Below are 25975 nucleotides of genomic sequence, written 5' to 3'. Positions count from 1 at the left end.
GTCCTGGAGTGAGATTTCTTGGTACTTTGGGATGGATTTTGTTAGCCTGTTGAGAATACTGCTACCCTATAGACTACTGCACCATTCCTGATCAACTTCCAAATATCAATCAAAAGCAGCTCCATAATGACACCATCCCTGGAGTACTCCAACACTCCTCAGTGTTTATATACAGCTTTCCTATTTTTCCCATGGGTTTTCCCAAAGACCCCATCCAGCTGGGGAAAGAGTAAAACTTCCCACATAGCAAAGTGCCGAACATTCTCTGCACCATGAATAAGGTAGTTGGGACATATTTTCTCATTTCACTGTCCTTCAGTTCTGATCCTCCTCAGAGTTATTTGTAGCAAGAGCAGACACAAAACTGTCAAAGAAAAGCAATTGTCAAGAGATGGTGTTCTTTGAAGGATTATAGAAAGATCATGGAAAAAAAATGTCATTTTTCTTTTAAAATGGAAGACATACATAGTAAAGCAAGAAAATGGGCAAATATCTCTTTAAATAAAAGCCTATTACTCCATCTGTGCCTACAAATACTTGTGCTTTTCCAGAAGATATCAAATATTTTTATATGTGTGAAACCTGTGTAGGAAACAATATTTCTACTAATACCTTCTCTGAAGGGAAAGGAGAAGAAAAAGAGAAAGGAGTGGGATCAAATCAAGTTCTCTTCACTGTGTAATTGCGGTATTCCTAAACATGCAGAATTTTGTATAAAACACACTCAAGCACACACAAAGATAAGTTGATAAAACCAGTATATTTTTGCATTTCTTACAGTTGTTATTTCCACAAAGCCACTTACTGGACAGCAACATGCCTTCACCTTACCTGTCCCAATACTTTTATAGCCTTTGTTATAGGTGGATCTGAACACTAGCTATTTAACAAGCACAATATGAATGAACATATAGGGATTCATTCCAAGTACTGCATCAGTGATTTATTACTGACCCTTCCCTAAAGCACTCAATCTTCATTGTCTTGGTCCTTTAATACTCTTTTCCTGCCTTCTCCAAATGTTCTGGCTTTTTCTCAATTCCCCTTTTATTCTTGCCTTAGGATTGCTAATAGCCTATGAGTCTTTGCAACTCTATTTGTATTAAGTCTCTAAAAGTCTTCTTTCTGTGGCTCTCAGGGGAAAAATCTCCTTGTTTCGGAAAGAAGGGCAGGAGAGGCAGAAAACACTTTCAGGTGAATTTGCTGTACATGAAAAAGTGCTGCACTGACAGTTCTCCTGTGTTACCCATTGGCAGACATTGTTCACATCCAGACAATGTACCTGAGAGCATCTTTAGCACAAGATGGCAGCTGTCAGCACAGCCAGAGGGAGGAAAGTTGAAAAAACAGGCAGAGATTCCTTGAAAACTCAAAGCTGAAGTACTGTCTCAAGTGGGCCTGTTAAGATCAGGTGAGAGCAAGTGAAAAAGAGAAATCTGCAAAAAAAGGAAGGCATCTTAAAAGGCAGCACCGCTGTAAAGAGGGTACTACTTAGTTAAAAGTTTGCAACAAGCCACAGAGTGCAGGCTCCCACACAGAGCATGTTTGACTGTGCAGACCTAAGAAGCTGTTAGGCGGCTCTGTGCTCTAGGCTTTCTGTCAGAAGGTAGCTAACATCATGTTTTTAGATCAATTGCAATTAAATATTTTCAGTTTGTCTAACTTGTTTCCTTCCGCAGCCTACAAGAAAAATTTACAAACAGGCATTAAGAAGTCAGCTCTTTTATATTTTAATGGACGAGGACATTTTCAATTATCTCAGCTTTTTTCCCAGCCCCAGTGGGATTAGAGCTTGGCAATGTCATAAAATGAGTGAAAGGCATAATGATGAGTGTTCCTGCATCAGCTGTCACCACTGTGGTGTACTCAGTGAACAATGGGGACATTAGGCATGCATACCACTGCTCTTAAGTGCTTCTCAGGAAACAATGCAAGAGGTCAAAGCTAAATCTTCAGATTTTATTTCTACATGGTTTTTCAGCCATTGGCACAAATGATTATCTAGAGCCAACACATTATTAACAGAACAAAAGGTGGGCAACCCCGGACTGTGGGGAGGAGGTGGTCAGTGCTACTCCTCTGGAAGATCTCTTCTTGGACACAGAGCTACGTGCTTGGCAACAGAGTGCCTGATTGCTTATGTGGGCAACTGAGCACAGCAGTCCAAAAGGAGCCCTTCAAAGCCATCAAGCCTTGTCCAAGCAGCAGATAGGGTGAAATCAGTAGGGACAGAGGGACCCTACTGCTCCCTGTGTGATACCTCGAATGAACAACCCATTCTGTGCCTCAGCATGAAAAGGAGACATATGGGAACACGGCTCTGAGAGGAAGGTGACTGCCAGCCACTGAAGCGTAGCAGAGAAGGGGAAAAATGACAAACAAAGAGGCGCTGGTAGTTGTGCAACACTTTTGCGCAGAGATGATGAAGTAATTGGACCAAGTGCTGTCATCCTTCCCTGCTTTTCACGCTCATATCCAGACAAGAAGCTCACTAACATCCTTAGGCGAAGCTTCATTGAGGGAGCTCTGAATACGCTGCCTTTGGAGCAGCCCTCAAAATTGGACAAATCAAATGCTCAGGGAGGCTGGTGTCACACTAGTTTCAGATGGGATCACCACCTTACTGAAATTCTGTTACCAGACTGGAAATGTTGAATAATTTTTTGGTTTTCTTAGATGTAAAACATGAAACCAAGAATATGCTCATCTCCTTCACTGTGTTGAAGAAGAGACTCCTAGTAAGTGTGCATACATAGTCAGTCATAATTGCAGTACATCAGTATTTGATCATGTGTTGTGTTTTGGGCATTGCTCAAACATTATAGTGATACCTGAACAGTTCTTCAGAAGCTGACACATCCACAAGACACACATCTAATACCTGTGACTAAATCATAAAAGCAAAAAATAACAGTACAAAGGCCAACAGTAAGCTTAGGGAGTGCTTTTATTAAGACACCACAACTGAGCTACACAGACTCTGATATTCACAATGGCAGTTTCTCCTGAGCATGCAAGGTATCACATGCGAGCTACTGCTTTGCATTTAAATCTGAGGACTAATGCTCACCTTTGGTAAATTACATAGCTCCATTGAAATGAACAGGCAAAGCTCTAGTCCTGTCACTTTCAAGAAGCTGAAGATTTTAAGTACTACAAACTAGAAAAATATTATAGTAAAATAGTTTACCCATTAATTGTGTCCAGAAGGCCAATACATTGTGCATTCAAGAGCAAACTGAGCAAAAGTGAATACACTCCTACAAAATAAAAAGTTTATGTTTATGTCAATCAAACTTTAAGACTGCAAAAATAAATAAATTGTAGCTTCACTAATGAATTGTAATGAAAGGGATTTTTATATCAGGATCTGGGCACTGTCATTTCAGCAAGGAAAACACAAGTCACAAAGTTTTCTCCTTTGAGAACCGCTTGAATCAAAAGCAAAATACAAATGATTATTTTGAAATTTATTTATGGATTTTAAAGGCATACATGATCCCAAAGATCAATTAGTCTGATCTTTTGCAAAATGTAGGCCAAGTCCCTTAACCAGTAATCTTAGTACCTAACAGAAATTAGATTAAGCAGATAAAAAAGATAAAGATTTCCCAGACTACCACTCCACACTAATAAATCAGTACCTAAATGCTATGGTTCCAAAGAGTATTTGTGAGTTCAGGTTTATGGCTAATTTCCATTGAAATAATGGTGTCTATTGCGTTTAAAGAGGGATGAGCTTGTTCACTGTAAATTACTGAATTATATTTGACCCAGACATAGCAGACTAAACCACCATATTGGAGCAGAGCACGTAGCTATCAGAACCTGCTGGCTGTGGTGGCAAATTACCATGCTGCTTTCTTCTCCATCTTCCCAAACACTCACTAAATTGGAGGCTTGCGGCGGCAGAGGGGAGAAGCACATCCCGGCGAGGAGTCCTGCGGGAGCTGCTTGTCGTGTCAAAGACTGGTCTGAAGATTCACAGCAATAGCAGACCTTTGCCAGCTCTGCCGCCCTTTGCAGGTGTCTTGCAGCACAAATCTGACAGCACCTTTAGGTTTGGAGTGCCATGGCTTAGGCCAAGCTCTGCAAGACCATGCAGCACCCTGCTTACTTATGCTAGGCATGAACTTTCTTTTCCTTTGCAAAGTGACAGTCTAGGCCCTTCCCTCTGAAACATAGAGGAGCAGCTTCCCTTGCTATTAGAAACATATATTGCAATTAAATTCTTATCATCATTTCATTAATGGGTCATGGCAGAGGGTGGCTTAAGCAGCAAGTCTAGGACACAGCTGAAGTGTGAGCAGCTGAGCAAGAACAAAAAAGGAAGAAATAAAAAAAACCTCTGTAAAACTGTTTTTTTTATAAAGGGAAAATAGCATTGCAGTAGTTGTAAAGTAAAGCTGTCAGGAAAAGGGGACTATTGGAGGAAATTGCATGACTTTTTGTTCCAGGTTATCCAGCTGAACAAACAGATTGCTGTTGTATCCAATGAAGCATGTAAACTGAACCCTTGCTGCTACACTAACAGTGGGATCTCGCAGCCAGTCAAAATACAGCTCAAATTTATATTTATTCTGTTGCAATTGGAGTGCCCTCGCTTCAATGGGCAATACACTCTGGAGCTCAATTGCACAGTCATTCTGGCCTACTTCAACAAACTAAATAGTTACCAATAATTATCTGGAAAAATACGGGCTCCCAGTAGCACAAATAGCTTTCTTTTTCCCCTTCTCCTCTCAAAACTCATGATGAAGAATACTTGGGGCAGATTAAGCCTCAGATTCATGGTGTCTGTTCTTTATCTGCTGGCAAGTCTACTACTTGTTCTTCAGCTTCCGTATACTTAAGGCGTTGTACAGCTAGGTCTTCAGCATCACTGCAGCTCAGGGCTTCAACCTCGCCCTAAGTAAACAGGTGAATTCCAAATTGAAAAGGAGCTCTTTCCAAGGCTTTGCTGATTTACTTCCTGGAGTATTTATAGAAACATCAGCTTGTCAATAGTCATACGCACAAGTAATACAAGAAGGGCACATTGCAACATGACACAGTGGGAGAGCCAGACAGTGGAACGTGAGTAGAGAACCATGAAGTCTTTTCTTTTTCCCTTTTATTTTTTTCCATGGAAAAACTGCCAAACAAGCTCACTTCAGTCTAGAGCTGCAGTCACAAATATTTATCAGGACACCAGGGAAAAGCCAGACTGCCAGAAAAATCAGAGGGAAACAGAATCCTTTAATACATGACATTAACTTGCAAGAGTCAGTGTTGCAACCAGTTGTGACTACTATCATGAAGAATAATAAAAGCCAAATGCTGACTGAAGACAAGCTGCTCTTCTCTATGTGATGAGACATGATCCATCTAGAAAAAGTAAAAGTGAAATAAATCATGATTGGGAGATGTAATCAACTACTTTCAACTACTTTCCAAAGTAGAAAAATGTGTAGGGAAGTAAAATGTGTAGGGAAGAACACTTGAGTTGTTCTAGAATCTAAAAGGATCCACTGGCTGAGACTCCAACATGCTGATCAGATGTGTTATAAGCCTGACAATATTCTTTATGCTACAACCTGCTTGCACAACTCCAGAATTGCCATTAATTTCAAGTGTTGCGATCACTCATGACCACCAAGAGGAGGAATTACAAGAGCCAGATGATGAATGAAGACAAGCCTCTCTTCTCCTTGTGGCGAGACTCAGAAGCTTTATAGATAGGTTTTAATGTAAGGTACCTAGATATAGCCTTTATGCCTGACTACAACCACCCAGTGGGACCCACATCACTCATGAGACCATACAGCTGCTGAGGCGGTACCAAGAAGCCTCAAGTACCTTCTCTTTGGGCTCCAGACAGGCAGCCCTGCCCACCCTCACCTTCAGAGATCTCTCTGGAGCTGCCCATAGATCACTACAAAGGGTGATCTTTGTAATATACTCACTAACATGATAATGTCAAATAAGCAAGCACCCAGGAACAGAATGGGATCAGATCCACAGTAATCATCTTTGAGTTGTGAAGCAACATCGTGTATTATTTTTCAGCAAGCCAGCTTTCCCACCTATCCCTCCTGCCCTTAAAGGCACAAACATACAAACTGTGGTGAGCAGCTAGACGCACTCATTTTACAGCAAAAATGCTGAATCCTGTGGCATTCTGGAAAAGTGTCAAATTCCAAAGTTGCAGAGGTAGAATTTGCTGTAGCGGCTAACACTCCTCGGAGCTATTTTTTCAGACCCTCTGCAGGCTCACGTAAGCACTGCTTATATACTATCAACACTTCCAGCTCTTATGTCTAACATGACCCTATTTTCTTTAAAAATATAAACCCAAGCTTTTGCAGAAAGGGGTAACTTCTGAAACAAATTCCCAGACAAAAAGGACCTTGCTTATAAAGACAGTGGTAAAGTTTCTCTCTCCTACTATACCAATCCGTGATGTAAAAACAAAAGTGATATGCTTTTTTGGAGATGGTTATAGGTACTCTCCAAAAGTGGCTTGTCATTTACTACAACTGAGACTGAAGCCATGAAGGAAGAGAAGGCTATCCTCCCCCTCCATAGTCTGAGGCATTTGAGAAACAGCAAGAAGAGTAGGAATTTCGTGCTTGCTTCTATGATCTTCCCCCTTAGCAAAAAGAATGTAGATGTACAAATACCCGTAACTGGAAAAAGCTCATCTGCAAGTATTTAACCAGTTCAGGAAGAGTTAAGCAGTTAGAAGAGTAACTGATCACGATTCAGTACTTACATCTGATAACTTGAAAACAGCTAATTGTAAAACACTTGGTAGCTGAAGTTGTCAGACTTGATTCTGAAATTGTATCTTCCTGTCTTTTGCTGGTACCGGAAAATGAAAAGGCTTGCAACTCCCAGCACAAAAACAAATGCAGCAATGACAATAACGATGATGTATCCAACTCCTAGCCCAGCCTCCTTCTCTCCCTTTGAATCAGATGCTGAAAAAAGAAGAGGTGAAAGACAAAAGCTTTGAAACTCCTAAATCTGTTCCTGGGATAAGGAGCCAGCCAAGCCATAGAATCTTGCCTACAAATTAGCCAGTGTACTTGTCAAAGCACAGAGCTGTGATATAGAATTGATTTGGCCATTTTGGAAGGGTGCTTCTCATGGAAATGTATATGATCCACAATCCAAGACCTCTCTTTATATAAAAGTATAGAATCCCTGCAGACTCATGTGTGATGTGTGTTTGGTGTTTCCCTTTACAATTATCCGTTAAAACAAGATTTAAAAGAAGGATAAGGATATGCAACTTTTTGAAATGCTGCCCTACTTTCAGAACAACCCACGTTTATACAGGTGGAGCATTCTCTCATCTTAATCCTGCTCCCGTTCATCCATGATTATTAAAAACACTTGATTTGCTTTCATCTCATAAGTAATGCTTCTTTAAACAAAAGGCATTTAGAGAGAGATTCAGCTCATAGATCAACCCACTCACATTCAGGAGTCTACATGCGGGTCTCTCCATAGGTGCTGGATGTCTAAGCTCCCATTCTAGTCAGCAGAGATCCAGCCAGTGCAGTCAGTGGAGCCAGGTAAGTGATTTACACTGAAGTAGTCACCAAGGCTCAACTCTATAGCCTGAGCATCGGCATCTAGTGCCACCCACCTGAAAAGCCTACAATGTCTGCATAGGCCTGGCAGACATGGCATAGGATCTACAGGAGACCTGTACTTTCCTGGAACAGCATCCAGATACTGAGCGAAAGGAGGGAATAGGACACCATAGGTCATCTAAAGCAGCTTCTGTGTGGGATACACAGTAAAGTCCCTGGTTGCCAGCTCTCTCCCTAGTCCCCACTGACCATCAATAAACATATTCCCCTAAGCTCAAATATAGACACTGCCATACAGGTGTCCAAATCTGCAGGCAGAACCCCCCACCCCCTTAACATTATGCATCTATTAACGTTTGTACATGTACTTTTGCACACTGCCAATTTATTCTTGTAAATGTACCTACAGAAACATGTATTTGTTCATATACATTCCCAGGACAGCATTTATTTAGCCTTGCACTTATGCAATATCTGAGGTGCACAGATTACAAATACTGATGCACACATGCCTGCAATTAGAGATAAAATCTTTGGCCAAATGGCACTGTCAATAGCCAGGGAGGTATACAATAGCAGAGTCCAAGCTACACAGTGTCCAAGACAGGTCAAGGCAGTTTTGTATATTATTTTTAGAACTTAATTCTGAATTTCAGCCTCAAACCAAGGAATGAAAAAGAAGATGCACAATGCAAATGGCAGCCTGCAGTACTGCTAAGGCCAGATATAGACAGGGGAGCATGTTTATCAGTGGTCTTTGCTATAGCATGCTTTTTTTCGTGTTTCACTGCAGCAGTTTCCCTGACATAATAATTCACATTGTCTCCTTCAACACAGAGGGAGCTATCACTGTCTAAGGCTAGCCTCACACTTAAAATGCATATGAGTATCTAAACTGGAAATATTAGACAACATTCTGCAGTGCCACTTAGCTACACATTTGCCCAGGCATGGAGCCTGTAAATGCCCCATTTACAGCCAGTAAATGCTAAAGCCCCCCTCAGAGTTCCTTTTGTATGATGGCCATCTTTCAATATTAGAAATACATCAGGGTCTCTGATACAAATGGGAGCAAGATCTACTTGATATGAGTGCTGTACGAGCTGTATTAATTACTAAGTTCAAAAGAAAAATACCTGATTCAGAAGTGAACACTGAGAGCCTATTCTACGTGACTAATACTTGCATATAAAGGAAGAAAAATACAATATGCTAAGGAAGAACCTGTTTCAATTTCCAAAAGAACATTGTGACCATCACAATAGGGGAGAAAAAGAAACACATAAAATCCATTGAGAGTCTGACACTAACTCCGCAGTTAGAAAAGCATTAAGTGACTGGCAAAATAGGCAATCAAGAGGAGAAAAGAGGGCGACTTCTGCCTATTCAGATTAGGTGTGTGTTATAACTCTGTAGCTGGTGTGTACAAATACTCTTAATGTGTATTTTACACTAATAATAAGTAAGAGTGAAAATGGCTGGAGGGGGCCAAATGATTCAAAATGTCAGAGGCAACAGTTGCCCTTGAAAACATCACTCAGGGCTAAATGCAGAAGATGTAGAAAGCAGTACAAACTGGACCTTGCACTAAGTACATGGTGCTGGTCTTCACTCTTTATTAACCTGTATTATACTGCTCCACCAGATTAGCTAAAGTGCTGTGTACCAGCTAGGCTCTGCCAGCTTCCCTTGCAGTATTAAGTCAATGTCAGGGAATCTAAGGAAACATGGCAATGCAATTGGCAATGCAATCTCTTATCTCCTCTGATTTTGGACTTCAGAGCTCAATATAACTGTGGTCTAAGAATGGTGTAGAGTAAATGCTACTAAAATTAATTGCAATCTGAAGGATTCCAGCCATTTTGGGATTGTACAATTGTAATAACTGTTTGATTTTGTGGCTGTTGTACTTACTCGCCTGTGCAAATAGGTACGTGAAATGCTTTCTTCCTCCTCCTTTCCCAGTCTCCTAACTATCTGATAGTCACTTCATCAAGGAGGGCAAAGACTTTTCCACACTGCCACATGGCTTCAGTAAGGACCCCTCCCCCTCAGAAAAATATGAAGAGGTTTTTGTATCGCACTTTTTCAGGTTCCTTTGCCAGTAAAAAAGAATCTTGAAATGGTGGTTACCCTGTGTCACCTTTTCATAAACATCTATTCTTAACTCACCAGCAGATTTACATAGGGGTCCCCAGGATGTCCTGTGGGTAGCAATGGTTTCACCAGTTTTCAGGGATCGAACACCACGACATCTCTGTAATCAGTTCAAACTCCAATAAATCATATGGCTGATTAACTAATAATACAAAGCCTTTCAATGACTAGCTGAAAGCCCAATGTTATTCCGAGTCATTGAGGTACTGTTTCTTAATGTTATGCTTCATGACACTGAAATGAACACCAAATGGAAGTTCAAAAGGAATGGCATTAGGGAAATACCAGTTTACAATCTGTAGTTAGTCACACTGGAAAACACTTCTGTGAACAGACATTTCACATAGACAATCTCTTTCTTTTCATTACTTTTCTGTTTGTTTTAGGGAAAAAACTTCTCACTGTTTCTATATGTCAGGTTTTACAATCGTTTTTGTCTGGATACTTCTACTGCTCATAGGCAGTAGGCACATCAGCAGGCACAGCAGATACTATAACCAGCACCAGCATCAGTACTGGCATCTTTCACTCCCTGCCAAGCTGTGGGTCATTTTGAAGTAACACACAACTCTTCAGTAATATGTGAACTACTACTCTGAGAACTACTAGTTTGGGAAGCCCTGCCTTGTGCAATATTGCAGATGAACTAGCTACTTTAGCTTTCTGTGAGCAATATTTGAAGAATACACAGCACACTGTCATGTTCTATATACTTCCTCAGTAGCACTGTCTGGTTTGTTTGTTACTCTTTTAGGTTGCAACCTAAAGGTCTGTGCTAGGATCCATAGCTTGTTGAGGTTATTCTTAAGATAGTGTGACTCTCCTGGAAGTGCATGCAAAACTGAGAAGATGCAGTATCATACCATAATCAACAAAAGAAAGCAGGAAAGTGTAAGGGTATCTTAACAGCTTGTTTACACAAGAATGTTTCACCAGTGTCACCAGCCTAATTATGTTGATACACCTATTCAAGGCATTGTCAGCAACAGTGCCTTAAGTCAGATCAGGCCCCAATAAAATAGCCATATAACTGTGACTTTAGCCAATCTCCGAGTAGCTTTCCCAACTAAACAGATCCACAGCTAGAGAGCACAGTCACATAGCTAGTCCCTGATGTCAATTAATTTTTGGTTATATCTGGCCATGGAGTGACTGTGCTCTCCTGTACACATGGCCCTGCCTGATGGTACTGGCACACCTTTCCTCTTTCCATTCAAAATCATGTTTCTTTTCCGGTTCTTACCACATTCCTCTCCCACTACATCTATTTTTTCTGCTCTAAACTTAAGAGCATCTTACATTCCTCCACCCAAGAAAACAAAGAATTAAAAGACTGGATGAGAAGAAAGAATAAAAGAAGTAAGTCTCAATTCTGTGGGCAAAGAACAGAAGCAAGGCTGCCATGAAGCAAGCCAGTATTGCCTGGAGCGGCAGACAGAGGAGCAGAGTGCTATGAGAGTATTCACCTTCTCAGCATCCTAGCCCAGGCTTCACACAAGTCAGCCAAGGGCTGGAAGACACACTGCCATTGTGGCCCATGATGGGGTCCTCTGTCAGCGCTGATTTCAGAGCCACCTGTCAGTACTTTCTTCCCCTGCCCTTGGAAGGACTGAGCCAGGCACAGAGCAATCCCCGCTCTCTGCTAGCAGGGGCAGGCAGGAAGGTGGAGAAAGACTATGCTTCATCCCTTTGCCCCGAGTGCCTGCCCACAAGTAGCTAGTCAACAGCTGTCCTCTCTGTGCAGGTCCTGTGAGGGTGACCCCTTTATCCCAGCAGGGCCAAGGGACGTGCAAGCAGGCTCTTGACTAATCCTGCAGGTACCGCTTTGGCCTAAACATGGAGACTTGCCTCCATCTCTGCTTTCCCCCTTAGCTCTGGGGGCTCCAGCTCTCTCTCTCCTTAGTGTCCAGAGGGTTCCCAGTACCTGGGTACTTTTCCAGTTGTCTGAGGTGATTTCCAAATATGTTTTTTGTCATTGCTCCAAATGTCCTTGATCTTTGCACCTCTGGCACCTCCTCCTCCCTTCTTTGTAAAAGCTATTGTCAATTTATCCATCCTCTCTAGATATGCATAGTACTTGTCTTCTCCATACAACATTTTTATCTCAATCTAACATACTGCATTCCATAATTTTTCATTAGGGGTAAGTTTTGCATAAGAGAAAGAACAGTATATTTCCTTTTCCTTAAATGAATATTATCTCCAAAAGAAGAGGGCCTAGCTGATTAATTCTGCTGTGCCATGTTAATTGCAGACATCAATCCCAGCCACACCTCCAGGCCTTGTTTTCAGGTCTTTTACAGTCAACTAGCAGAATTACACCATCACCAACCCCTGCAATTCAGATGAGAGCCAGGCCTTCAGTTGGCCATATACCTAAGCCACAATCCACACAGTTACAGGTCTGCTCCAAGAGCAAACACAGCAGCTCCTAGTAAAGTCATAGCTTAATTCCTTGCAGCCACAGTACCTGCCCATGCAGTCCTTGCCCTGCCTGTCCCTGTTCTCCCCTGCCTGGCTCCTACCACCATGTCCCTCCTCAGCTGTGCAGGACACTGTTTCTGCAGTCACACAGCCAACTGGGGGAGGGAACCACCTCCTCCAAAGGAGTGCATATGCTGGTGTTTGCTTAAGCACTGATTTTTAACATGCAAAATCAGCTGTGAAACCTGGAGCCTTCTTTCCATCTGTCAATCACATTTCCTGTTCCTACTTCTTTTTTTCCTCTGGAGGAAGCTTTATGCTTTGAGAAAGGAAACAAGTATCTTCTGCTAGCCATTTGTAATCTTTTAGGAAAAGGTCATTTGTGTTATAATGAGCTCAAACTGAGTTATTTAGAGCTAGAGGAAAGTGTTTAACAATGGAGGAACACCAAATTATTAATGAAAACATCCTTCACAGAAAATACTCAGGAAGGTTGGCAGAGGGAGGGGAGAAATCCTGTGTATACAGTAGAAAGGAAAAAAGCTATCAACGGAAGCTAATTTTTCTTATTAATATGGTGGCAACATATTTTTAGATGAAACTGTGTATCACATACTTAGCACTAAAAAGAAACAAAGCATTGATTTGGAACACAATTAGGAAGGCAATTAGACAGCAGTTGTTATCAGAACATTTCTTGGTTTATTACTTTAGAAAGCCCTATTAAACTGTACTGGATTCATAGCCCTAAAAACTCAATGCCATGGAATTTCCTATCCTGGCACATAAACTCTGACTTGTAGAGGAAAATCTCTGGGGAAAAAAAAGATGAAAATAATCCCAAATCAATTTAATCAGACTTTTTGCTTAAACTGCTAATATGGGTGCTAGCTGCCCACTTTTATGGTGTGTCCATCTGAGCTGTATAAGGATCACCGACACATATCTGAACAGCCTCTCTCTTCTATTCATTGCCTTCTAGATACCCCTAGAGTATGAGGTGAAAGGCTCAATTTTCAAGTTCCCCAATTTTGATAACCATTTCTGTGTAAGCTCCACGCTTTTAACTAGGAGGATGGGGAACAGAAAGAAAAAGGCAGGCACTTCCATATGGCTATAGTTCTTCCCCACTCCTTTCTGCTCTCAGCAGAGAATGAAGGAAAATTTCAAGGGCTGTGTTATAGCCTGTTTGGAAACATGAATCCTTCAGTTCCATAGAAGAGCTGTGTATGGCATATTAGAGAAAAACAGGAGTATAGAAGCAAAACCCTTACCGTCCTGCAGGTACTTTCTGGTGTCTCCATACAAATACGAACTTTGCAGTGTAGGTAAACCACAGAATTGTTGACAAAGGAAAAAATTTTCAGTTTAAACTGTGCTTTACTTGAATTCCCATTCTCTAGCAGTGTGGTGTACGTGTTTGGGATGGGACAGCTGAAAAGGAAGAAGTAAAAACATACATGGTAGCTAGGGCTATAGAAGGTATGTTCTGGCAATAGCACATGATAACTCAGGTTGTAAGCCTCCTTTAGAAAGTCATAGCCAGACACTGTAAAGCAACTCTGCGGCAGGCACAGCATTGATAAGCGATTATTTGCTGCTATATTCTTGCAGTAACCAAATAGAACAGGAGATTCAAGAACTGTTTGAAGGAATGGAAAGAAGGAAGAGAGCAACAGGGAGAAGGATTTAAACTTGACTTCAGCAAACACAGAAAGTGAACCAAACAATACATTAGAAGGAACAGCCTTTGTTACTGAAAGAAAGGACTATCATGTATTTTAAGGTGGAGGGTGGAGGGTAGAGCGAGGCCAAGGATGAACCTTCTCTCTTGCCAGAGCCTGCTGAATATTTCTTGTGGGTCACACCAGACAGGAATCACCTAACCTAGGCCTTCAGTGATGAGTCATGCAGGGCCTTGTTAATACCTGAACCATAGAGAAATGGGCAAAGCACATGTTTCAAATGTACTTACACTACCAACTGCCGAAACCACTTATTTCTTCAGATAAAAGTTACAATTCCTTTAAAAACTACGTGGGAGACAACCAGACTCAAACAACTACCACATTCCCCTTTGAAAACATTTTCTTTTTATACCTACTTTCCTTGTTCAAAGAAGGTGTGACCTGTCAGAATGGTAAAGGACTGTGCATACAAACAATGAGAACATACATAAAAGGCATTTAAAAGGTAACACATTAGTAGTCAGTACCACTGGCATATCCAACGTATGGCACTTACTATTTGCCAGTAGCATTTGCTGTACCTGTTGTTGATAAAAGTGAATGAGAGAGGATCCACTGAATTATTAGTTGGAGTTGCCCAGCAGTCAGTGAGTACCACTTTGAGCTTGGTGTTCTCCCTGTGGATCCCCACTTCAATCAGTACATCGTCACTGGCAGAGACACTGAAATTTTTAGGTATTGGGGAGTTTCCAATGAACAACTGCATTTCTGTTCTGAAGTGTCCAGATCCATGTAAATCCTCAAAAATGGTGTAAATTCTGAAACAACAATTAACCTCTTTAAAGACCACAGATTTGACTGTGTTTCTGTGAGTCATAAGTACAGTGCCTGTTCCTCCACCTCTCACAAGCATTACATGGAGGAGATACTTGCAGTCCAGGATGTTAGGAAGATTTTCAAGAGAAAGAGGTGAAGATGCATCAAGTTTTCAGGTGGAGAGGTAGGAATTGAGCGGGAACAAGACTATGAGCTGTCTTAAAGTTCAAAACAATGAGAGTAAAAGCCAAGAAGTGACAAGTCTGAACAATAAATGAGGGACATGAAGAATTGATACAGTTCAGAGAGAAAGAAGATACAAGGCCTGACTAAGATTTTGTCTGGGGATGTAAAGGAAGTTACAGCATTTGGAAAGACTCAGGAATAGCAAGTGGATTTGGTGATAGTGTAAGCATGGTGCTAGGGAAGGCGGGGGGAAACAGCCATACAAAGGGAGAACATTCACTGTCAGGTCAAAGTTTGCTGTAGCCTATTCTGTACCCATAAATGGAGGTTTTCATTCCATCTTACTAGCAGCTGGAGCCTCTCAAAAAAATATTTGCATTACATATCTTTTCTTTTTTTCCAAGCTAATCAAATAAGAATTTGTGGGGGTTAAAAATTCCCATCCTCCACACCAAGCCTAGCACCCACATAGCAGTCTGCATGCCTAAAGCAGTGGAAAAGATAAACCATAGTTACATTTCAAAAGCAGGTAAATATTGTTATTGCTAATTGCATGTGATTGCCCAGGGAGGCAAAGAGAGGTCAGGAGTTCTGGCTCCTAAATCTGCACCAGTAGTTCCCAAAGGTTAATTTTCATCTACAGTTTAACCAGGCAACAGCCAAGCTTTTTGGCTGTTAGATCTGTTGGCACGTTGGATCAAGTAGCAGAAGAATACTTAACAGGGATCCTCTGAGCACAGGACTCATAGGCTGTCAGGCTATTTAGCATAGCAAGCACTGTCACTGAATACAGCTACGACTATTGGGGATTTTCCCCATGCAGCAGCGCTGAACACAACAGCATTTCAAAGCAGAATTGTTACTTACCCTTCTGCAGTGTATCCAGATGAAGTCAAGAGATCATTTTGAAACACACAGTGAATTGGACTGGCAACTTTTAAGTGGTGGACTACTCCCTGAGCAGAAATGTCATTCCGAAGTATTGTTTTCACTACAGTATTAGTCACATTCTGGAACACAGAAAGAAGAAAAAAAACACTTGTGAACATCAGTGTTTCTAGGGATATAGCAGACCTACAGGCTTACCAGCTCCAAGTAGATAGGAATTCTCCATTCTCCTGGCTGCAAAACATCAAGCAGATTAAACCTCTAGTATCTTTGTTGCTATAGAGCTAGAAAATGAAAATCCATCAGCCTTGATAAATCATCTGCAATGATAATTACTCCACAAGGGAATTTCTGTATTTTGGCATAGCTTAAGCCTTGTGTTTTGTTTGGGATCCAAAACTTTAAAGATACGATACTCCCTTTAACAGAGACAGTCCCCTCTCATTACTATACGGTAATAATTGGGCTATTTGTTTAAATATTACACTGAATTGCTTTAAGAAAAGAGAAGCCTCTGACGGCTGCAAAGGGAACCCAAAGAGGCATGGGAAGTGAGTCTCAATCAGGAAAGGCTGCTGAGTTTTGCTGCCTGAACCCAAAGATTCTCTTCTCTTTCTTGCTTGCCCCCACACAGACAGGTAACTTTCCACTTGCGAGAAGGGGTTCTCCTTGTCCAAAGAAATTTTTTGGACAAAATTTCAGAAAATAATAGACTGTATTCCTAGCTTAGGATGTGCCATTCCACCCCACAGAGCGAAAAAAATGCTCGGGCTTCTTTGCATTCGGAGGACTTATCTCTTCACTCAGAGGACTTACCGTCTCGACTTCAATGCCACAGTCGCCCCAGCCTGCCTGCAGTACAACATGAGTGCCATTGCTGATGCTCACGTTGCAGCAAGGCTCCCCCAGGTAGAGGGAGGATTCGGGGATCGATTCCTGCTGTAAAAATCTCTTCTGGATGGTAAGGACTATCTTCTCGATTTCACAGAACACTCCCACTGCATCTTTAATGGAAATCTCCCGGGCAGGTTTAACAAAGGGGAGAGAAGATGTTTGAGGAGAAAAGTCAGGAGTTAACATCGGATCTGTGGTGAAATGAGGCACCACCAGACTGGAGAGGATGGTATTGTCCAGACCTTTGTGCCTCATAGTAGAGGAGTCCAATGCAGCAGGGGATGAAACATGAGTCGAAGTCTGCAGAGATGGCACAGGCAAAACTGTGTTGTGTACAGGTTTCTTATCCATCATTGTTGCCTCCTGGTGGACAGGAAGTGCTGAAGAGTACCAAAAATAAAGGCGCTGTTGTAATTTACAGGTTCAAGTTCATTTCATATGATAAAAGCAAACCCTTATGAGGACACTCACAGTTACTGGCAGGAAACTAGTTTCTTTTTTTTTTTTTTTAACCAGCTCTATTTACTGCCAAAGCTGTGGCTTTTTCTTAATACATAAAGAGCCTGTGAGAAAAGCTGAAGTACTTCATTTCCTGAGAGCTGCAATAATTTGTGTGCTCAAGCAAACCAGGTATATAGCTTTTGGAAGACCAGCAAGAGATCTCCAATTGTAAGGCGCTCGACAAGCATTCAGACTTTTTTGGCTGATACTGATGGGAGGACTAAGCACTTCTGGTTTGGGGGTCTAAACAGGAGCAGAGCTTGTTAAAAAGCCTGGCTCCATTTGTTGGTACACAGAAATTATGACCCTCTGCACTTTGGAAAACTTGTTTCTTGAGGAAACGCAGGACAAACCTCATGCTGCAGGCCCATACTGCATGTGTGCCCTGAGACATAGAGCAGGGAGTTGAACAAATGTGTGTTAGTAGGAATCTTTAATGATTCGAGGAAGAAAGCAAACAGGGGAAAAGAAGAATCAACAATTGACATTAATGTGCATGTGGAACACCCCACTTCCAGCACAGGCTCTGGGATTTCCCATGGCTTTCTAGTATTAGAAACAACCTGAGTGTTCATCCACCACTGATTTCCTTTGGGAATTCCCCATGTTGGAAAGTTGCTGATTTGAAGACAAGCGGAAAAAAAAAAAGTCTGAGCTCTTTCAGAGCTGACTTTCTTAAAAGTTCATTATCAAATGTTAAATACTTGTTTAAACAAAACAAATGAATGGTTGGTATCAGTTTACAAATCCTTGTTACTTCAGCCAACAAGTAGCTTATCACTGTGGTTACAAAAACAAATACAAATTACTGAAGAAGCCTAAAAGAACTTAGAAGATTCATCATAACTGAGCTAACAAATGATTTGAGAAAAGACAGAGGGAGCTGGATGAATTGACTGATATGAAAAAGTGCTTTATCATCCCAACATTTCATCTCTGCTGCAACACAGAAGTAAAACTACCTACCCTGTGCTTTCTGTTACCTTCTCCATTATCTCTGCTACTGCTGCTAGTGGAAATAACTCAGGCTCCTGATAATCCTATCTACTTTTAATGGCAAATACAAGAAAACAGAACTGTTAAAAGAACATTACAAAGGTCCCATTAAATATTCATATAATAGACTGGAGTATTACAGTTAGAAATTCTTAAAGTCTGTTGCAAGACATTTCCCATTAAGATGCAGTTGAATACAACAAACCAAATTCATCCCTGGCAAAATTTCAAGGCCTGTGGCAGGTGTGACCTAATGACCCAATAAAGATCAGATCGCTAAGATTTCAGTCAGCCATTAGATAATTTTAAAAGTTTTTTTGCCTTCACAGTTTCTTCCAGGCTTTTCTGGGTACACATCAGCAAATCCTTCATTGCAGCTGCACTCATAAAACCCAAGTGTGTTATGACATGACGCATCTGGGGAGCAGTCATCTTCTTCCCTTGTGCACTCATCATAATCTGTTGGGTAAGGCAAAGGCAAAAAGGCAAAGGTGAAAAGTGTATAAATGAAAAAGTGATGGTTGTGAAACTTGAGCATAATGGTATTGTCAGCATATCATGGTGGGATTACACTTTGGCTGTGAAACTGCACCATACACGCCAGGTAGCTGCTGGCTCTACAGAAGGCAAGACAGTAGACACACAGCCTAGAAGACTACTTGCATGCCACTGACAAAAGTCCTTCAGGAACACTGCCACTAATGATGCTCAGTGGGTGCTCCGCCTAAAAGTAGGCACCCCATTCCTATACCCCTAAACTGATCAACAGCCAAAGGGAACACTTATAAAACCAGGGGGTTCCTCAGTTGTGTCCCTCATTCCACAGATCTGAGGGGATGGTTAATAAATGTCCAGCATTAATGAAGGAGTTTAAAAAGCAGGGGGCTCATATGACTGGTCCAAGTTTCAGTCTAATTGCTTTCTTCATTTTTCTCTGGCCAAAATTTTCATTTTTTAAAAGAAAAATATGTGTAACTTCCCTTTCTCTTCCCAAGGCTAATCATAACTATGCAGATATGAACATACCACCATAGGTGGGACTGAGAAAACAGCACTAACCCCCAGCTCTATGGGGACTTGTCCCTGAAACAAACCAGCTGTTTTAGTGCAGGCAGGAACTGTACCAAGCACTACCACAAGATAGTCTTCATCTTACTAATTAATGTGCAGGTAGTAATGAGAAAGCACCACGACTTGGCCAAAATACAACAAGGCAGAAGTCTCATGGAAATTGAGTGATCATGCCTGTACATACCAGAGAATCAAAAAGAGCACATATATAACCTGTAGCAAGCAGTAAAAATGCGGACTTGGTAATCCTTACATTTAGGGCCAGATATCACAGCCGGAATTCACAATGAGTACAGCTTTACTCAGCTGCAATGTGACTGGTTCTGACCTTTAGGGAACAATACGTTGCTGGATATTAGAGCTCATAAATACTACATAATCCCCCAACAAAGGCAGCAACCTTTTTAGAGCCACAGCTGTAAGGGTAACAGCCAGGGAGAATGTACAGGACAGACTAAATATATGCTTCTGATGTCATTTTGCCCACAGTTTTAATTGACAGCTTATAACAATAGTCTTTGGACAAACTTATGTTGAGGATATAGAATTTGCAAATTTTTTCTAGAGATGACATCAATTTGTGGGACAGGATTCAGCAGCATTTAGTCAGGAGATTAATGTTTCTTGTTACCATCTTAAATTACATATAAGGAAGAAGAAATTATACAATCACCCATTGTGCTGGTCTTGGTAAACTGTGGACTTTCATCTGAACTCCCAGTCCACAGGCATGTGAAGAAAACAGATACTCTCATTGCAGAAGAATTAATTTATTTGTTTCTTGGGGTTTTTTTATGTCATGCAAATTTATCAGTGCAAAGCAGAGGGAAATGTGTTTTTAAATGGTTTTACACAGGGCTAGGCTATCTGTGTAAAAGGACCTGTTTTCACTGGTAGCTTATAAAACTGTAATTTCTCCGTATCTTCTTTTCTATAAAATCCCTAGCTACAGACCAAAACACTGGTTGGTTTTGTCCTTTTGGATCAGGGATACCACAGTTCTTATTTTATCTTTTGATGCCCTCTGAAAAAAGCTGATTGGGTGAACAGCCAGAAGCAATAAAGGAGAGAGAATGGTTTTTCATCCATCAGTTTTACAGGTACTTTCATCTCAAAAAATACAAGCTAATAATAGGCTCTATCATCTTTCTAGTTCTGAAGAACTGTTGTGATATAAGCTGCTCCTTACCATTTATGGAGAGACTGCTCTTGTCAACTGTGAAATAGGAGTTGTGTTCAAAGGCATCATGAAAAGCTGTGATGATGTAGTAGATATCCACATCTTCTGCAATCAGTAAATTGAAACTTACTACTGTGCTCCCATTAGTGATGCTAGTTATCAACACTTTAATCAGACCGGTATCCATTTTCAGAAAGAGCTCAGGGGAGAGAGATTTATGTACCTGGAATAAAAAACAAAATATAGACAAAATGGACAGATAGAAGCAATTACATTTTAGGCTTTGTATACTGCCCAGAATTGAATATTATGCATTACAACTCTGCTGCTTACTCTGGAGAGCAGCAGCAGAAAAATGACTTTTTGCTTCTTAACAACATTTCCACTCAATAGCAACCGAAGGATTTGATATTTGACTGTGAATATTAAACCAGAAAAATGATTAACCCAGCCCCTCTATCATTTGGCACAGGTCCTCACAAAAGCTTCTGGTAACAACAAGTCTGACAAAGGAGAAGGAGCAACCCAAGACAAGGGGGTGCAGCCAATGGAAGTGGAGAGGCCTCCTGGCGCGCCAGGCTGTGTGTATATCTACGATAATCATGCATGGAGCTCAGACGTATCTTACAGCTTGGAGCAGACCACCCTCAGACTTTCTTCACAAGTGGTTTCTCACCAGAGCTGAGCTGACGCACAAAATTTTTCTGCTTATCTCCAAGTGTAAACCTGGCTCTTTTTAAGTACTGAGACCAGGGTAAAGAAAACAGAAAGGCAGCTGTTTCATGCTATCAGCATTGCCATGCAGCCCAACCTCCTGTCAAGCCTGGACTCTACTCAATCCTCAGTTTGATTTCAGAAATATTTCATTAAAGTCTTCCCTGAGGAGCGTTGTGTTATTTCTGCAAATTCTAGCTGCCATCTGGACACACACGCCACACTCACAGTCCTTCTGGAGAGCCCAAGAGCCAGGCTAGGAAATGACTCTGCACTGTCTTGAATAGGAACGGTCACCCTCAAAGTAGTGCAGCGCTAAAGCATAGCTGAGCTTAGGGCAGTCTAGAGAAATCGATAAAATTACTATTCACAGCCTGTGCACAGAAGCATTGGAATTCACTAGTGGCCTAAGAAAGAGAAGTCCACCTTTTTCAAAGCACACTGAGCCTTGGTCACCACTGGCCCACAGAAACAGCCTCTTGTATCACACTGGGGTGCAGGGTGGTCTGCTTTATATACAACTGGAAAAAAAACATAGCTCTGCTTTAGGCTTTGCACCAGCTACACTGCTCCGCCCCACCACTGTCCAACTCAGATGGAGACACCGACCTCTCTCAAAGAGATTAAACAGGCTGGAGCTGAATATTCAGCTTCTTCCCTTTCTGCAGCTTTTCCCTCCATTGCTGGGTACCTCCGGAGGGCAGCCGCACACAGGAGCATCTCCACCCACAGGAGGGCAGCTCATGGGGGAAGGCATGATGCAGATGCAACAGCCCAAGGGGAATTTCAACAGTTTTTACATTTCCTGCACCATTTCTCTTCATCTCCAGCCCCAGCACCAGCCATAGGAGGAACAAACACAGGCCAAATAGCATCGGTCACAGGACCAGGCCAAGACAAGATGCAAGGCTAATATTAATTCAGCTTTAAAGAGTATGTGGAGAAGATGTTTTGCACAGAAATACTGACATAGTTGTGAGAAACTCGCCATAAGGAGAAGTTGATAGACATCCACATGTGCTCCCCTCAGTCTATTTCTTCTAAGTGCCCAAACAAGAGTCCCTATAGGATTGCACTGGACTCCCTGCCTGTCTGCATGTCCCAAGAAAAGCAGAGCACACGCACATCTGGTCTTGCAGACCAGATGCCATGGCACATGGCAAGGTAAGCACAGGCTGTGTGACACCATCCACCAGCGTTGTGAATTTGTCCATAAGAAGTGTATATTTTCTTCTCTCCCTTTCTCCAGGAGATGCTAACAGATCTCCTGTGCTTCTTAATACTTTTCCTATATTACATTCCCCATCACATGTACATGTGTCTGGGAAGTCTTTTACATTCTTCCACACTTACAAAGTGCAACAGCAGAAAATGTTGGACAAAACTTTCAGCCTGAATGGCTGAAACGAAACACCTTCATCGGCAGGTAGTACAGGCTATTTTGAGCTATTGATATTACAATTGCACATAGAGGGTCCCAGTGAAAGCCCAGCAAGAGATCGTCCTCAGAAAGAGAGCTGCTCCTAGCAGGACAAAAAAGACAAAACCCATGCCGTCCTTCTCATTCTTTCTGAATGTTCAGAGCCTGGGATACACGCAACCTTCTTGTACATAGCAGCCACTGTCTTCAGTGAAGGACACAGACAGATGGAAACAGAAGAAGAAAAAGAAGAAAACACTTTCACATGCCCTCCCATCTCTGCCAGGCTCCCTGGGGATGCCAAGAGCGGCAGATACAGAGCAGCAGAGCAAACCACACTGTAGGAGCCAGAGGAGCAGCACTTGGCCCAAGTGAGAGCTGGTGTGTAGATGCCTTGTCTAGGGGAGTCACACATCTTTTCCAGCACCCTGCTCTGCTTTAGACCCTCTGTTTAGGATATATAACTCACTTCCTGCCCAGCTCAACTTTCCTGATCATAAAGGTGGCAACAATGTATTCCTCTGCATGTTTGCTCTAGATATTTCTTGCCAAAGAAGGGCTGGATTTCAGCCGCAAGTTTAAGGCAGAGCTCATGTCCGCAGCATGGTGCTCAGGTGTGCAGGCAGCGACCACTACCCAGGAGAACCCAGGCCCTGGCTAGAAGGAAGATGGAAGGCAAGGGCCAGCAGTAAGGGCTGACACAAGAAGCAGCCTCATTTCTGCTGCACCCACACACACACAGCTCCTGTATTTTTGGCTGGGTTTTCCCAGGTGACCATAGCTCTTGAACACCTACATGCCAAGTCTGGCTTATCCCCCTCCTGCATCAGCCCTCCAGGCAAGCCCAGAATTTGCAGGCAAGTTGCAGCCCTTTTCTGAGCTGTCAGGGCTGATGTGCATTGCATGCACCTGGTGACCAGGTAACATACGCAGGGTAAGCCCCGTGCTTACCACATGCCTAAAAGTCCTGTGGAGCAAATGCCGCAGCACCCCACAAGGCACACAGGCAGAGCTAGGAGGATGGAAAGAGGTAACTTGGTCAGGAAAGCCTGCGCAGACTGCAGCTGGTCTTTGTCAGCCACACTATCTGCCATATCACTCAGCCATAGAGTTCTTGAGTCTGTTCTCCTCTCCCTTTCTACCATTTCACAACCATGTACTGAAAAGTTGTGGGTCAGCCCTAAGTTTTCATCTTTCATAATTTTTTGTCCGAACTTCTAGGCATTAAATACACCTGTGACGTCCTCTTAGTCCATCCCCAATTTCACCAGTATTCCATTCTCATCTTTCTTTCTGAATATTTGGTTTTATTGTTGCCTCTTTTTATTTTGGGTTTGGAATTTTTTGTTTGGTTTATTTGTTTCTGTCTTTATTCATATTTTTGCTTACAAAGCATGACTCAAAGCTTGAAAAGCATCTTCAAAAGTACAATCACATTACTTGTAGCTAGCCACTAGATGACACTACAAAACCCTTTATTCAGAGGGCTACATGATTTCACAATACGTACCACACCCTGGGTTATCAAAATAATGGTTGATGAAGTACATAGAGCTCTGGGGCAAGAAAATGAGGAAAAGAAAGAGTGACTTTTTAGAAAGTAGTAGTTCAATACATAGCATTCTTGAGGTTTACTTACAAAAAATAAAATATTTTTGGATCTGTAATTGTACCTACAATTCCTGCAGCATAAAAAAGAGAAAACTAGCAAGGCCAAAACAGGGAAAACATGTATGCCAAAAGAAGAGCCACAAGAAAGAGAGAAAGCACAGACAAAATCAACACTGACGTCGGGAGAAGGGAATGTCCCTTGTTAAAGCATGAAAAACTAGGAGGGAGATAAAGTTAAGGGCCAGATGGACGCCACACTAAAAATGATTTAATGTTATAAGAAGGGCCAACAGGTGTTTTGAGTGAGAGGAAAGCACCAGGCTCACTCAGCCAGGCTTCCACCACGGGTTGTTGTGGTTTTCTGGGACCACACATCAGCAGGTCCCAGGCCAGATGTCAGCAGCTCATTAGAGTTATTGTAGGTCACCTACATGTAGAAGCCTGCATGGCCAATACAGCAGGAAACCCACTGGCATTCTGGAAACAAGTAAGTAAATGGGACATTAATTTTAACAGAACATCCTATTAGTTATTAAGATAACCTGCATCAAGCCTGTTTTTCTCAGAGTGCCTACCCCCACCACCCTTGCTCTGCCAGCACCACCAGAGGAAAGGTACTAGAGCACACGTCTGCCCAGCCACCATCACAGCCAACTTTAAGGATCTCCTAATGGAGGATAAACTCAAATTAACAAAAGGGGTGAATTTCCACTGAAACAGTGAGACTGCCTTAATTCCTGTATCAACATCCATTCCACATTCAAATGGCTTTAATTACACTCATTTTAAGTGCATTAAGCTACATTAAATGAAGGCTATGCCAGTTCCATATGAGGGGGTGACCTTGTGGAATAAGGCAATATCATTTATTAGTTTTACACTTTTTGTCAATCAATAGTTAAGATGCTAGAATCCTGAATGATCTCTCCCACTCAGGAATTTAATGCACATCAGAGTATGCATTCTCATTTCAAACCCTTTGTTTCCCCAGTTCGTTTTCCTGAGGACAAGCCCTTGCAGTCATGATAGTTCTTCTTGGCTGTTGCAAAAGACAGGCTGAGCAAAACCCAAGGGTAAAATACTCTCTCCCGCTTTGCAATGTTGTATTTCAGGTGCAATGCGAGGAGTGTGGTGAAACTAGCATGGAAAATGACAGTGCAAGTTGTCACATCAAGATTTTTACCTCAAGTTCACATACACTGTATTGCAAGGACAGTATTTCTATTGGCTGTACTGCCAATTTAACTACAAGGCTTTAAGTGCTGGGGCAGCATTACACTAAAGAACATTATACACATACAGATTTATACATTTGCTGAATTGTAGATGGTGACATCAAAGACATTTATGAAAAATCTTAGGCAACATTTATTTAACTGGATTCTGATACTGCTTTTAAAGCCCATGACACTTTCCCTGCCTACCTTAACAGGATCTATTTGTGGCCCTTATAACCTGAAAAGAAAACTTTGTAGACCTTTTTCTTTTCCTAAACTTGCTTTTCTTTGGCATTTGGATGCCTATATATAGTGGTTCAGAGATAGATGAGATCAAGACCATAACATGTCTAGCCAGCTGATTCACAAAACCTGTATGCTGGAAAAAGAATTTACTTCCTTATTGTCCCAAGTGATTGTTTTCTGCCTAAAATTCGAGAACTGTGTAACACTGGCACAAAACATACTTTAGTTCCTTTATCTAATCATTTTACAAATTCTCCAAGCATATTTGTATCACGGATTTTCTGGATTAAGGTATCTGACCGAATAACCTGTGAAAAATATATTTATTTTAACCCATTTTAATAACACACTATTCCCAAATAGCCTCAGGCAGAGAGTGATGT

General features: G+C 41.7%; 1 protein-coding gene across 1 annotated transcript in view; it reads right to left on the bottom strand.

Annotated features, from left to right (window-relative positions):
• Nucleotides 1-2929: 2929 nt before the first annotated feature.
• UMODL1 (uromodulin like 1) overlaps nt 2930-25975 on the bottom strand; it is a 43110-nt gene continuing 20064 nt past the window's right edge. Inside the window, exons 11-19 of the mRNA XM_026121592.2 lie at nt 20394-20607; nt 18455-18592; nt 16559-17016; nt 15722-15864; nt 14434-14670; nt 13439-13598; nt 9756-9840; nt 6755-6962; nt 2930-5367 (exon numbers count right to left, since the gene is read on the bottom strand). Of these exons, the coding sequence (XP_025977377.2) occupies nt 6775-6962; nt 9756-9840; nt 13439-13598; nt 14434-14670; nt 15722-15864; nt 16559-17016; nt 18455-18592; nt 20394-20607 (1623 nt within the window). The 3' untranslated portion in view covers nt 2930-5367; nt 6755-6774. The remainder of the gene's footprint in view (nt 5368-6754; nt 6963-9755; nt 9841-13438; nt 13599-14433; nt 14671-15721; nt 15865-16558; nt 17017-18454; nt 18593-20393; nt 20608-25975) is intronic.

Source organism: Dromaius novaehollandiae, chromosome 1, assembly GCF_036370855.1.
Source record: "Dromaius novaehollandiae isolate bDroNov1 chromosome 1, bDroNov1.hap1, whole genome shotgun sequence".
In the NCBI taxonomy this organism is placed as follows: domain Eukaryota; kingdom Metazoa; phylum Chordata; class Aves; order Casuariiformes; family Dromaiidae; genus Dromaius; species Dromaius novaehollandiae.
Note: the sequence above shows the minus strand (reverse complement) of the source record. Positions and strands in the feature narration are given on the sequence as shown.